We start from the raw sequence: 15458 nt of genomic DNA, 5'->3' as shown, positions 1-15458 counted from the left end.
ATAGGGTTCTGAGTTCACTGTGCTCACATTTTGTATTTTCTGGGACAAAACTCAAGGGTGTAATAATGCTCCTTCCTAGTTGTCATGCAAAGTGAAAGTTCCAGATGACGACTTTATCTCTTCTGCACAGAAAAGAGCTTAGCAAGTTTTGCTGCTCCCAGAGGGAAGTAGTACCAGGCTTGGGGACATCCTGGATCCTGGAATGATGTTACTGTGCTTTCAAGTGACAACGTCTAAGAAGCAGCTGTTCTTCATGTTCATTCTTGCACGTTGGCCGAGGCGCTGGCAGCAAGCGGGCAAAGCCTGGACCCTGCTCTTGCTGCACACGTGCTGTGTGTCCAAGCTGTGTGTGCCTGGTGGCCCTGGACACCTGCGGGCCTTTGTGGAGCTACCTGCCAGTGCTGGGAATGCTGTGGAGCAGCTGCTGTTCTGCCTGGGCTTCTCTCTGCCAGGAAATCCCAGGCACGTTGTCTCTGCTGCAGAAGGCTGAGGAGCATCAGGGAGGAGGGAAATGTATCCAAGTCAATCCCAAAACTTGGTATCCTTGTTTATATGGCACATACTCTGAAAATCCTTGGGAAAAGGTACTGACAATATGGACGGAGATGAGAAACTCCTTAGATATGGAAAAGTGTAAAGGTTTGGGATGACTAGTCAGTAATCCTAAATACTGTACTTGCAAGTTAATATGAATGTCTGAGAAGTTGCTGTTTTCTGTGTTTGTTCTTATCCACAGACTATTGTTTGAATGTTTATTAATGGTAAATAAAGATGTGAGTATTGTTGATTTAATTTTTTAAAATTAAATACAGAGGCATCTCTTGGAGTGTAACAGCTTGAAAAGCACATTAGCAGAGAGAGGAGTGCGGACAAAACAAGGCTGTAGTCTTTTGGAGTATATTAAAAGAAAAATAAAAATGAGGAGAGTTTTTTTCTGTTATAGTAAAGTTTAGGAGGACTAAACTAGACTAATAAAAAGGAAAACTATATAGAGGAAGATGTGGCTGCCCAAGTATGTGTGCTTAGGGTGTACATTTGTCAGAGAACTTGCACTTAATGCACTTAAATTTAAAAGAAATAAAACCATGGTAGTTAAAGACACTTAGATTTTTCAGTCTGTATTTCTGACAGACTCTTCTAAAATATTTTTGTGATAGCTGCTTGTTTGACTAGTGTAGAACAGATGTTACAGAGCAGCCTGGGCCCTTAGAAATTTTCTTTGCAAAGAAGAAAATATCTTTTTAATATAGTGATGTAGATACCTTTTTAATACAGTGTCCTATATTAAAAATAATGCAAGGAAAACTCTTGTTCTAGCTGAAGAGCTTATTGCTCCCAGATGCTTGCATGTACCCCTTGTGTTTCATGCAGGCACCACTCCTTGCAGTATTTGGTACATGAGTTTCAAAATGAGGTGGGGATTTGTGTAACCAAGTGTATTGGAAATGGCAGAACATGGTTGCACAAACTTGGAATTGAAGTAGGGAGCCTACTTGGATCAGTAACAAGCATGAAACATCAAGGGGTGATGGCTAGAAAATAATTACAGTTACCTGATGATGAAAACAACTTTGTACAGCATATAGACTCGAGACTTAACATAAACAGAGGTGTGCAGGAGATCTCTACACAAGGTGATACAAGTGTAGGTCATGGAAATAATCTTCTAGTGGTTAAGAATTTATTGCTATTAAGCAGATAATAAAGTTATGGTATTTCACGAAAACATATACTTTTTATTAAAAACTGAGGGTGTGCACAGCTAGCTAAATGTTTTATCACATTTCATGTGCTGTTGCAGACTGGCTCCTTCAAGGCATGTGAGAGGCTGTGGAACTTGTACTGTGGTGCACTGGGCTAACCATCAGTACTGATCCAGCAGTGCATGTTAATTTTGTATAAGAATTACACAGCTGTTGATAAAATAAAAATACAAGGCATTTGAGAAAAACCTGCTAGGCAAGGTTCTCTTTGTCAAATGACCTTCAAGCTGGGACAGATCTACAGAGGCATTTAAGCTCTGAACTCCCATCTGGGTAACAAAAACAGCCTCAAAATATGTGAAGAGTTAAAATCTGCATACTTACTTTTGAGAAACTTAGCCCCATTATGAAGGTCATTGAGGATAATTGTAGTGATGCCTTTAAAGAAATATATTTAGAATGGTTTGTAGAAAATCCCTTAATAGAGCTGATACTAGAAAATAAACATCTGGTGAAAAGTTTGTAGAGAAGCTGCATCTTTGTTCTTCACATCCTTTCTGTCTTGCCTTTTTTTTTTTTTTTTTTTTGGTCAAGTCTTTCTATTTCAAGTTGTTACTGTTATACGGCTCCTACTATTTAGCATTAAAAACCCCAAACTCACACCCCAGGCTTTTACAGAATACAATCCCTTCTATGGCTAAAAAGCAGTACAGCTTTAATTAAAAAATTGTCACAAATCTCTCAGTTTGATGTTGTACATAGTGAGATGAAAATAATAAACTAAGAGGAATTCTACAGTATCTAAAGTAGGGCAACAGAAAAAGCTTCTAACATTTTGCATGCAGTTGAAGTGAGCAGATGAAATAAAAGGTTGAAGGGTGGCTGGGTGGGATTAGCACAAGCCAAGTAAGGTTTCCAAAGCTTGCTTAACTTGTGTCATTCACACTGAGAATATACATTCCCCAGGGAACAGCCATTAACCTACTGGCAGGGGATGTAGAAGTCACTGCTAGCTGGCTCTGCTTAGTCTGTAAACCTGTCATCCCCAGGATTAAGTTGATGATTGATTGACCATCGTATCAAGGAACCAGCAGATACTGGTTCCTTAGCAGATACTCAGAGCAACGAGAATGGAAGCCAACCGTGGGTTTACTGTGTAGTAAAAGCAACTGGGGATGGACCTGATGAGGATAGTAGTGTAAGGGTTCTGAGGAAAAGCACACAATTAGGCCTGGCATTTCAGGTGTCCAAAATCTGTACAGGGTTGTGTTCTTAGAGTGTGCATCAAAGCAATGCCTCTTTATGGTCTTTGGGAGCACTGTTGCTAAGAATGACTTAGTGGAAGAAATACGATCCTGATGGATTTCAGTTATTCAGGTGTCCTGTGATATGATACCATAAATCTGTAACTGCTGATACATTCTTTCAGTTCCTCCTCTTAATTTAAATGTATGTGTAAGTTCACTTAGAAGTTTCCCCAAATGAATAATCTCCTTACTGCAAGTAAGTGAAGAAAGAACAATATTGAATGTTTTGAAACATTCCTTTCAAAAAGAAAGTAAGTAAATCTTAGGAAAAACCTTATGGTGTAGCCGGGGCTTTTTGCAGTATCTTTGGTAGGATGAGGAGCTTTACAGTTTTAATTCCACTTCACAGCTCAGTGTTCCTCCTGGTCTTGTCTTTCCTGTTTACTCCCACGGCGGGGTAGGACACATGGATGATTGTGTCCCCACCCCCGTGTTGTTAAAGGGAAGGCTGACGTTAAAGGGAACCTTGACTTACGGTGCCAAGGGGGCTGTGTTTGTGCCTAATGCTCATGCTGTGAACCTTATCCTTCTTATGCTGCTGCTTCTCAGAAAAACATCCTGAGAACTGGGATTCACAATTCATGAAACACACTTGTGAGAAAAAAAATATGGGATTGTTGGGTTATGTTGGGATTTCTCTTTTGTGAAGCAAATTTCCGTGCAAATAAGTAGTGACCTTCTATGAGGAGAAAATGAGCAGGTGCTTATATTCTTGTGGTGTACAAGATAGACAATTGCTTTTCCAAATCACATTTTACAATAATGTAGGGATATTTTAATCTTCAAATAAAGAGATGGATTAAATCAATCCAAAGCAGTGATGCATGGTGCCCACAGAAACATTACCTTGCAATAAAACTAAGGTGAACTTAATATTTCACATATTCATTGTTACTATACAATAAGTTATTTTACCTTTTATTTCTTTTTTTAAAGTGCTGTGGATAAGCTTGGAAACTAGAGAAATGTGGGAGGGCTCTTCATTGGAAGGTTAAAGTAGATAAAAACCTTAGCTTTAAATTACCATGCAGCAGAGAAAGTAGTGAAGCTGGTTTGGCAACTCCAGTGTAATTGGATATTATTTCGCAGCTTAATCCTAAATGTGAGAATAAATCTTTCAAGGTTCTGACAAGGGAACATAGAAATTATGCAAATGAAATGCTGTGGTGACAGTTAAAACAGTCAGATTTCAGCCTTGGAGCCAACATGTAATCTGTGCAAGTGTCTCACAGAAACTGTCCCCTCTGTACTTTTGTACTCTGTCCTAACATAGGAGGCTTAAATTAGCATCAGGATGTATTTGATCATAACTTTTTTTACAGGAGATGGTAGAATTGTCCTTTATATACTTCATATTTTTAAAGAATCTTTCAGTTTTTTGTAGAGTTACAGTAAATTGTGATCCTTGGAGTGATCAAAGATGTGGAAAACAAGGATTTGGTAGTTACTTTGTCTATTTCAATATTTGTTTATTTAAATATTTAGGGAAAAATACTCAGTGTATATATTAATTTCATCAGCTTTTTCACTGAAACCAGGGAATTTATTTCCCTGTGTCATTTGTTAGGTAAAGATCTGTATAAATGTGAGTCATCTTACCATATTTTGCATCTGCCTAAATTACAGCAGAAGATGTGTGGAATATTGTATTTACCTTTTTCAGAATTCTTTTGCTCACATAATTGAATATAATGTTTCAAGATTTGCCTCTGAACTGTGAGCAGGTTTGAAGCATTTCAGCCCAAAAGGGAAATTCTGTTAAAACAGTAATTTCTGGGTTTAAAAGAACATGGCTGCATCAGTCCCAGCTGCAGCTGTAACCTAAATACAGTAATTGGCTTGGTCTGAGACTCCTTCTGAAAGTGGCTGCAGTCTCTTCCCTGGGGGCTGTCTCAGAGTCATTGAGAATATCTGCACCAGCATTCAGGCACCCAGTGATGGGCCACAAAAGAGAAACATTAAACCAATTAATTAAGAGTTTACAGAAATAAGCTGCCATTATTTGGTACATCTTCTAATATAGACCTACTTTTGTAGAACTGTGACTGATAGTTTTGGGGGTGGTAGTGGTGGTGTATGTTTGTTTCCTTTAAAATAAATCTTTTATTCTTTCCTTTTTTTCTTAGGCCTTAGTAATGTTATGAATTCCACTCCAAATATAAAAGCTGTAAATGGAAAAGCTGAAAGCAGTGATAGTGGAGCCGAATCAGAAGAAGAAGGGCTTCGTGAAGAGGAAGAAAAAGAAGTGCAGATGAATGGAAAGGGTAAGTTTTCTGGACCAGTGTGTGTCCCTGAGTTGTTCCTAGCCACCTAAGTGGTAGAAAACACCAACGTAGCATGAATACTTTTTCAGGGGAATTAGATGGAAATACATGTGAGTGCATATTGTGAAAGATGCCTGTGTTTCAACCTAGGCTGAAAGAATTAAAAAGAATACAAATTTGCGAGCTATGCCATATGATCTTTGACTTGCCTAGCAAGTTCAGTGAAAAGGTTTTCTAAATATCTATACCCTGCATTGTTTTGGGTTTTGTTGCCAGTGCTTTTTTGTAAGAGCTATGATTGACTACATGGCCTGTAAGAGTAGAATTGAAAATCACTGTTTTTTCTTCAGAGAAAATAAAACAGACCTTCAAGTAAGATTTATTTAGAGGATCCATAAAGAACTGGGTGCTGAAATAACAGCATCTAGTGAAACCCAAATGAAATAACATATTTAGAATTCTATACACATGTCCTCCAAGGACATTAGGATTATTTTAATTTAGAAGAGACACCTACTTTGGATTTACTTACTTATGTTTTAAGTATCTGCTCTTTGTCCTTTTTACAAGAACAGAACAATCCATACAAATTGGAATATAGGAGCATTTTTTGTTCCGCAGATACATTACACATACAGTCCATTAGTAAGCTAGCTGCTTGAAAAAATATGGTTGGAGCTATTACGTATAGAGCTTTCTCTTTGCAAAGTTTTCTTTTCTTTTACAGATTATAAGAATGTGAAACCTGAATCAGCAGCTGCTAAGGATTTGGAAGGTATTGTTAGTAATGGCTGTTACAAAGACAGATTTATCCCAGATATGCAGAATGGCATCCAGTCCAAATCTGCCTTGAATGGCTTGAACCCAGAGGAAGAAACAAATAAAATGGAGCCAAGCCTAGAAATAGCTCAGAACGCTGCTCACCAAGGTATTGTCCTTCCAAGACCATGTTTTCATTTGCACATGTTTTTCATGGAAAATGTTCTTTTATTGAAAGCTTAATCCCAGGTTTCAGAGACTAGCAATAGTATCTTTCAGTTGCAGAAATCTGAAGACAGAATACTAAAACAAATTAATTAATTCCAGTTAAAAATAAGACTTTTTTTTAGTATCTCTTACAGAAAGAGAGAGGAATTCAGAGACAACAGAAGCCTAAACCCCAGAAATAGAAGTGTTTTCTTGTAACATCATTATGCTACCTGTGCAGATGCTATTTGCCTTTGAAAGTGAATTTGTAGTTAAACAAAAATCACTGATACCTGATTTATCATTCTGAAAAGCTGAACATTTTATAAATGCCAGTTCATTGAAACTGGGATCTGAATATATATTTTTAATACTAACATAACTTTAGGCAAAACTGCTTCATACTGAACTTAGGAAGGAGAGCATAATGCAAAAAAGCAAAATTAAAATTATGAAGTATACTTTTCCCACTAGTAAAGATTTTCTAAATTCCTAAATTAATAGAACACCTTTATTCAGAATCCAAGTTTAGCATGACAGTTGTAGTTGGAAGGGTCATGAATTGATGTTCACCTACATGTTTTAACTCATTGCTCTAGTCTTTGTCAGGGTTGGCTCAACTGGCTCACATTTAAAACCATGTGTGTTATCCCTCTTTCCCTGCAGCTACAAGTGAAGAGAATACTGAAGAGATCTCAGCAGCTCAGCACTTAACCAGTGATTCAGACAGTGAAGTTTATTGTGACTCTATGGAGCAGCTTGGACTAGAAGAGGTAGGGGTTCAGTATTGCTGGGTGTATTTTGAAGCTGGTATGCTGCTTACTTTTTAATAGGTTCCTCTCAATCAAGTGAACATGGATATGCAGATGTGAATGATGTGGCTCATGCATGCTTCTTCTGTTTGAACTAGAGGGGTTTGTTCCTTTCATTGCCAGCATTTTTTACGACTTGGTTACTGCTAATCTAAAAGCCTTGAAGCCCTCAGAGAATTTATGTATGGAAAAAGCTTCAAAAACAACAGTACAAAGAAACAATTGTCAAAAAAAGGAGAAACAGTACAAAGAAACTAAGGTCTGTGTCCACAAATTAATGTAGGGTCTCGTAACATGTAGGGATCAAAATTCAGATATTTTTAACAAATGGAAAGTCTCTTCGTAACAATTCATTTTTTGCTTGCCTTTTTTCTGGCCTCATGACTTCTGCATTTGTTTCTTAGAATAAATAAAGAATAAGTGTCAGCAGGTGACCTGTAGGCCAGTGCCTGCAAGTGGCCTAGGTCTTTAAAAGTGTGGGATTACAAAGATTTCTGTGTTCTCTTGTGTTCTCTGCAGTCATAATGTACACCTCTCACTTCCCTATAAAAGGTGAGCACCAATTGTGCTGCCATTGTTTTGACTGGATTTGTGCTCCTGCTGATTACTACTCATAACTGTAATCTTTGCTGGCTTTTTGGCCTAGACCTCCTTCAGAGGCCCAGGTTAAGTGTGGGCTTTGTAGGTTGTACTCAGAGAGCTCATTTACTGATTCTGGAGAGAAATGTGTGAATGGTGTCTGGGATCAGAAAGGCCAGAAGCACTCAAACATTGCATCATTCTCTTGTCTGGCTTTTTTAACATATCAAAATTCTGCCCAGTAATGAAGCATGTTGGTAAATGTAATTTGATAGAAGTGCTGCAAGCTGTCTTATCTAGCTGATTGCCCAACCTTATGTATTGTTCAAGCTTGTTTGAGATTCTTTAATTGCAGTGGGTGGATAGTTTGTCAGTTTCCCAACCTGCATGAAGAAAGTTGTAGTTTTGCACAAAGTAACAAATGTTTAGGTATATGTAAAGAAAGATACAGGTCAATCAGTTCAAACTAGAAGAGGTTCACTTAAAAAAATAAATACTGCTGTTTCTTGGAAAAGATGTAGCCAGCAGTCTGCTCTTCAGTTCTGATGATCCAGTACAAATTTGGGCAACAGTTTCCATTTCAGTGCCCCTCCTTTTGGTTATTTTGACTTCTCCATGAAAAAAGCTGACTGAGGTCCCCAGTCTGCTTTAAGGTATCCTTGTGCAAGGGCCTGCCCTGTGCCAAGGACTGATTGAACCACCCACCAAAACAGCCCCAGTGCACAACCTGAAGAGCACCTGTGCCACCCTTTTTTACTGTCTTCCTGCAGTACCACCAGTTTGGAGTGAGAAGTCGATAGAATACTCTGCTTTCCCTTTGTTTGGTGTGAGGTGCAGGTGCAGCCAAGCTGTTTGGAGCAGGCTGATGATAAGCTGCTTTGCTCTGAGTGCAGACATTGCCTGCCCAGGGCTGCTGACACCATGGGCCTTCTGACCATGGCTCCCAAGTTCAAGGAAAGAGACTGTTTCACTATCTAGGAATCAAAGCCAGTTTTACAGGGGAAAATGGAATGGTTTTAGACATTAATGTTCTATTTTAGTAATTATTGAGTATTAGTGTATGTTGGAAATGTCTAAAGAAATTCCTGTGGTATCACTGTTTTGAGATTTGCCTGAAATGCTTTCTCAATCTGGAAATAACATTTAGACAATATTAAGTATATTCTACAGGAAAACAACTGCTCCCCTTAAAAGAAGTCTTAATTCCGGGCAAAGTATTTTCTTAATGTGAAAGTAAAGATGATCTTCTTTTCCTTTTTAATGTTTAGCTGTCATATTTTACAGAATTTACTTACTTGCTAATGTTAATTTGTAGCCCTTGGAGGTCATCACATCAGCTAAAGGATCTTTAAAGCATTCATCCCATTTCTTGGATGTAGATCACAGTCTTCTGTTAGAAAATACGGATTTTCCAAGGCGCACTTGCATAACTTATGGGAATCTCCAACCTGGAAATTCTGGAGAGGGAGTAGCTGAAGAACAAGGTGAAGTCAAATGCGGAGGAGAAGATGGCAAAGCCAGTAATGGGGGTCCTCACAAGGAGAAAAAAGGTGGAGAAAAAGCAGATTTCTACAGTGTCAGAAGAGGGAGAGGTACTGTGACCCTGCATTTGTGTTTCCCACTCTTTTCACTACCATAAATTACTGGTGTCCGAGAATCACCTGTCAGCACTGTCCAGTGGGACAGTCATGTGTATAATGCTGCTGCTCTTCACAATAAAAATAGGTAACAAAATGCCTATTACAGTGAGTAACTTATACTCCAGCTGCTGCTTATGGCACTTGGGTTTTTGGAAATGCAATCCTCAAGACCAGTCTGTGTCTGAGAGGAGCTTCTTTAGAAGTTACATACTTATTGTTAAATACATATGCATTTATATCTCTGTGGTTTATCTGAAATCATGGAATGCCATGGAAAGATACCAATGACATATTGTTTTGTATATAATTGGAATGTTATCCACACCTTTGAGTTATTCTGATACTATCCATTATGATTTTTAAAACTTAATGGTTCTTAATCACGTAATAGCCCAGATGTTCATTTTATGTTGGACCTCTGTGCTTTGAAATACCATAACACTTCTAATAGCGTCACCTATGAGCAACACCATATTCCAATGGTATGATCTGTAAAGTCAAGGATAAAATCAGTTTTTCTTGTAAAACCAAAAAAAGGGAGAAACTGTTTTATCTATATATAGCATCTTTTTTATATAGCACCTATAAGTAATCAGATGGAAAAATTAAAAAGAAAATGTTTATGTTGGAAACTATTATAAAGAACATAATATAGTTAACTATCCCTTCTACTCTTTCTGTTTTATTGAAGTTTGCTACTTACAGCCAGAAACATGACAGGCTAGCTAGTGGTAGTTGTATCTAGTTTAAGGGAGTATTGTGGATTTCAAACAATTACCTTTTCTCATCACTGTATTCCAGTGATCTTTGTTTTCTAGCTGGAGACTTTGCCAAACTTAAAACACATACTAAGACAGATCTTACTTTTTGCTAGGGCAGAATTTACTGCTGAACTTGACTGGTTGTGTGTTAATAGCTTTTTATAAATGTTCTTTCAGTTCTAGGAATTTGAATGATACTGTCACACTAAGGCTGTAGGGAAACATCTCAGATGACTTTTCAGTGACCTCACAGTGCTGCAGTCTGAATATAGCCTGTGACGAGGAGTACCACAGTCCTGGGTGAAAACTGAGGAAGAAAACGGAGCTGTTAAACATTTTCAGTAGAGCTGTAGCCCATTCTGTGTTTCTGTTTTTCCTCCCTCACAACAGGGCATAGACTTCAGCCTTTAGGAGATGGTTCCCAGGGTGGCCAGATGGGCAGTGGAGGGGATGGCGAGCGCTGGGGCTCTGACAGAGGCCCCCAGGGAAGCCTCAATGAGCAGATTGCAGTGGTGCTGATGCGGCTGCAGGAAGACATGCAGAATGTCCTGCAGAGGCTGCATATGCTGGAGGCTGTTGCAGCATCACAGGTACTATTCTTTGGAGTTACTTGATCACCTGTTATTAAATGTCCTTGGATATTTTTGTGCTTTTTCAGATTAAAATTTTTGACAATAATTTCTTAAACTGTAAAGACATTTCAGTCACATTCTGTAGTTGAGTCCAACTTAAAATTTCTTATTGGTACCTACTCTTAGGAGCACAATTTGTAACTTTGATACATGTAAGCAAAAATATGCATTTTTTAGCGTAGAAACTAACCATATGTTAATTGATTTCTGATCAGACTGATCTTAGCCATAGTTATTGATACACATTACATGGGCTCTTATGGAGATTCCACAGTTAATGTTAGTAGTGCATGATCCCAGAGAATTCAGAGCATTTTCAGAGAAAATGAGAAATTATCTTTCAGATGGTAAATGTTCACAGGCAGAACTCCAGACTCCATTTTTCAGATAGCAAAAGAGTTGATTGTTCATAGCTTTATTTCCTTGGGAAGTAATCCAGTTTTATTGGAATTGTACATCACGTCCTCATCCAGCCAATAGAACTCTTAAGCAAGTGTAGATGTTGTTGATACACTGTTTCTTTTTTCTTTCTGTTTCAGTAGAACATGTTGTGAATATAGGTTAACCAGCAACCTGAAAATGTTTGGTTTTGTTTGACTTGCTTATATATTTTGATCTGCATGAGAATGAGCAAGATGTACAAGTAATATCCTATGGGATGCACATACTGCAAATCTAATGCAGCCATAGAAAAGAATTTATTAAAACCATACTTTTGCTGCATCACAGATATTCAAGAATCTAATGTTTGGTTAAATACAGATTGATTTTCTATCTCTGCCTGAGCAATACAAGTAGTAAAAGATTCTTTCCCACAGCAGCTCATGCTGTGCTTGCTGTCCTTACCTAAGGAGAAACAGAAGCTTCTGTTTCATTTTTACCTAAATTAAGAAAGACCTAGAAAACCAGATGCTTTGCTTCTGTGGAAGCATCACAATAGTGTATGGGAACAGTGTATCTTGAAAAGATTCTGATATTTCCATTTTCACTATTGCCTGGAAGACATGGAATGGAGTGTTCTCTTTCCTTTATGTTGTTAGACGTGCCTGGGGCAAACTAAAACAGTGTTTTTGACCTCAGTATAGACTGGTGTTGAGACATGCAAACAGTCAAATTAAGCTGTTGCGATTTCTGCTCTGGGTTGGAACTGGGAATAGACCAGAGCTGAGAAAGTTGCAATGACAAATTGAGCAGGGGAGCCTTCAAAAACTGTAAAGAGGTCCAGTAAGTGACACTAATTCATTTTGTATGACACAGAGAAGTGATAAAATTACTATAAAGAGTAGTGGAAACATGAGAGGTAATTTAGCAGCTATGTGGGGTCACATGGGGGTGGTTCTGTGCATTAAACTGTGATATATGCAGATTGCAAAGACATCACAAGATAAAAAACCTCATATTCATGTCTTGTGAAGAAGAAAAATTTTAATTGCATTTTCCTTATTTTATACTTAAAAGCCTTTTTTTTTGTATTTAAAGGCAAAATCTGCAACACTACAGTCAAATTACCAGCACACCTCCTCTGTCAAGGTAAAATACTGGGTTTATGATGTAAAAAGTGTGTACTGTGAAAAAAGATTAATTTGAATATTTCATCTCTAGCTCTTGGTATGTGCTTTTTATATTGTCTCTTCCTTAACTAGGAGATAAAAAATAATCTGTTTGAGGAAATTACTTCATAGATTAATATTTTCTTACGTCTTACTATTATTTTCTTTGGTACTGTAGCATTTGAAGTTGATGAAGTACACAGTGGTATTCACTATGTGCACACATTGCTCACTGGAATTTTTTTCTGTTTTCCATAGAAACCATCATGGTGGCCCTTTGAAATTTCTCCTGGTATTCTAGCTTTTGCTGTTGTATGGCCATTTATTGCCCAGTGGTTGGTACATGTGTATCACCAAAGAAAGCGAAGGTAAAGATGTGCATTCAATAGAACAAATACATTGTGTGTCACCTGTTTAAACCAATAGGTAGTATCATGTTATTTAGACAGGACAGAAAATTCTTCACCTTGAAAGTTTGTCAGTATGAGAAAGTACTGGTTAATTTGACTTTATATGTAGTATGCTTTATATGTGGCAATTTATGTTAAATCTTTGAAATGTGATGCAGGTTAAATAATTTCAAGCATGCACAAGTGGTGAGGCTGGATAGCTTGGAAGTGTCTTCTCCATAACATTCTTTGATCCTCTGACTCCTCGTATTTTCTTGAACCATTTTCACTGCTTCTAGGCTTCCTAGTCTCCTTGTGCCATGAGATTTTTTTTTTTTCATCATATTCTTTGTAGAGTGCTGTCACCTATATTTTATATCTACTAGTACCTTACTATAATATTTTTATAACATCTACCTTGACTTCCTTCAGCTGAAGGGCAGTTGTACTCTGATCTTGTCTTTTCTCAGCTCTCTAACCATCAGAGAGTGATGTGAGGTCAAGTGAGTGTTCTCTAGTTACTGTCTGCTTACTTCAGCCTCACACCTGGTTCTGTTAGCTTAGTGTGCTCCTGGCTTTTACATCTTTTTCCTCTGTCAGACTGCAGAGAGTTTGCATGTGTGTGGATCTTTGGAGAATTAGCTGAATTTGCTCTAGTTTTTTAATGTTTGCTAGTTTTCATGGTATAGTTTTCTCTCCTGTGGTGAATCACAGAAATAGAGTGGCTGAGGTTGAAGGAAGGCTCTGCAGGTCATCTGGTCCAACATCCTTGCTCAGCCAGGGACACTCAGAAGCTGGTTGCCCAGGACTGTGTACAGGCAGATTTTGATTATCTCCAAGGAGGGAAACTCCACCACTTCCCTAGGCAACCTGTTCCAGTGTTTCCTCAGAAATGCTCCAGACCTTTAATTGTCTTTGTGGCCCTTTGCTGGACTCTCTCCAGTTTGTCCTTTCTCTCTTGTAGTCAGAAGACAGAGCACTCCTGGTGTGGCCTCTCCAGTGCTGAATGGAGAGGAAGGGATAATGTTCACCTTCACCCTGTTGGATGCCAAGATCCTTTTCTGCCAAGCTGTCTCCCAGCTGGCACATACTGATGCTTGGGGTAGTTTCTCCAAACAGTGCTGGACTAAGCTCTTCTCCCTGTTGTATTTCATAATGTTCCCGTCAGCCCATTTTCCCAGCCAGCTTTAGTCCCTCTGGATGGCAGCACCACCCTCTGGCATATCAGCCACTCCCCGTTTTGTGTAATTTGCAGCTTTGCTGAGGGTGCACTCTGCACTCTGCCTGTCATCCAGGCCTTTGCTAAAGGTGTTAAACAGGATTGGCCCCAGTATGGACCCCTGGCATTCACCACTAATTACTGGCCTCCAAGTACACTCCTGTCACTGATCATTGCTCTTTGGGCCCAGCCCATGGCTTTGTAAACAATACAGCACCCACAAAAGCTGCAAATCTGCCAGGGAGCTCCCCTGGCTCAGAGCTGTCAGCGCAGCATCAGTGTTGTGCACTGTCTGATGAAACCAGAGACTGCAGTACTAAAGCTTTCAGGCAGTCATGCATATTTTGCTCATTCTTTGCACTAGCCAATGGAAATTTCCTTGTCAGTAAGGACAAAGTTGGGGTGTTTTAAATCAAAACTATTTCTTTTAAGTATTTTACTTGAAGCTTCTATTACTTCAGTGTTCTGCTAATTGCTCTTGCATGGCTGTGTTCTCTCCCTCTCTCTGAACAGTGTGCTGTTCTTGAAAATCTTTTTTGATCATCTGTTCCAACCTCTGTAGCACCCTCAATTCAGCCACGGATTCAGACAGAAATCAGTTTTTAGGAAAGCACCCTTTCCAGCAATTTTTCTAGTATATTGTCCTAGTAATTCAGTGCTTTGATGAATAAACACTGGTACATTGCTTTTAGTTTGGATTTGACCAGCTTCAGTTTGCATCTGTTGGATTTTCCTATATCTTTATGCAGTTAACAAAGAGCCTGTAATGTATTTTTATGGTTACTTTTTTGCTATCACCAGGTCATCTCATAATCTCTTGCTTAAATGAAACAAATGGAGCAAATGAAATCTCATTTTAAAATTGTTTTCCAGTCTTAGAATGATTCTTGTGGTTCATTGCCAAATGCTTCTGTTTTTCAACATTCTTTTTGAATTTTGGACACCAGGATTTGTACCAGTGGTAATACCAGTGTTGGTGTGAAACACAGAGATAGCATAGCGCCATGTTTTGTTTACTCCTTCATGTATTGTTTTGAGATGAACTTCAGTAACAGAAACAACGAAAGAATTTTCAGTGTTTTTGAGCTTTTCTCTCTATTTCTGAAGTCTACTCATAGGCAGAATTTAAGGACTGTGCTTCTGCAGCATGTTTCTATCTGGAGTTCTGTCTCCTCTAACAAAGCGTAGGAAGCTGATCAAGTACACTCAGTGAGAAAATGGGATTGCAAAATGTGTCCTTTTCTCCTGTCCTGTGGCCAGTTTCAGCTTGTGCTCTTAGGCAAGGTGCCTGAGTTCTTAGGCAATAGCTGTTCACAGTGCCTGCATTGACCCTGTCTGTGTACTTTTAGTGTTAAATTATGTGAACTGTCCCTGCAGCAGAAACCACGAGCCTCTGCTACCATGCAAAGTTCTCTTATGCTGCAGCTGTGGAGCCCTGACTTCTAAGCTCTTCTGCACAGTGTAGCAAATCCCATGTAACTGGTAGAGGAACAGCCTCCTGTAACCAAGAGCTTTGTGTTTAGCTCTTGTCCCTGGGCAGAGGTAGTTCAGCTCCATCCCAGCACCTCTTAACCTGTCCCCTATTCCTTTATGGGGAACTTAATGCTGAAAATCTGGGTACTCATATTGGAGCCTT

General features: G+C 38.7%; 1 protein-coding gene across 2 annotated transcripts in view; it reads left to right on the top strand.

The window, feature by feature from the left end:
* ACBD5 (acyl-CoA binding domain containing 5) overlaps window positions 1–15458 on the top strand; it is a 29971-nt gene that overhangs the window by 12143 nt on the left and 2370 nt on the right. For both annotated transcript variants that reach the window (XM_021543046.4, XM_021543044.4), the window contains 7 exons: window positions 5137–5274; window positions 6002–6202; window positions 6907–7013; window positions 8947–9223; window positions 10423–10622; window positions 12144–12194; window positions 12473–12582. In XM_021543046.4, the coding sequence (XP_021398721.3) occupies window positions 5137–5274; window positions 6002–6202; window positions 6907–7013; window positions 8947–9223; window positions 10423–10622; window positions 12144–12194; window positions 12473–12582 (1084 nt within the window). The remainder of the gene's footprint in view (window positions 1–5136; window positions 5275–6001; window positions 6203–6906; window positions 7014–8946; window positions 9224–10422; window positions 10623–12143; window positions 12195–12472; window positions 12583–15458) is intronic.

Source organism: Lonchura striata, chromosome 2 (genome assembly GCF_050655825.1).
Source record: "Lonchura striata isolate lonStrDom1 chromosome 2, ASM5065582v1, whole genome shotgun sequence".
Taxonomy (NCBI): domain Eukaryota; kingdom Metazoa; phylum Chordata; class Aves; order Passeriformes; family Estrildidae; genus Lonchura; species Lonchura striata.
The sequence above is the reverse complement of the archived record's forward strand: the minus strand, read 5'-3'. Positions and strand labels throughout refer to the sequence as shown.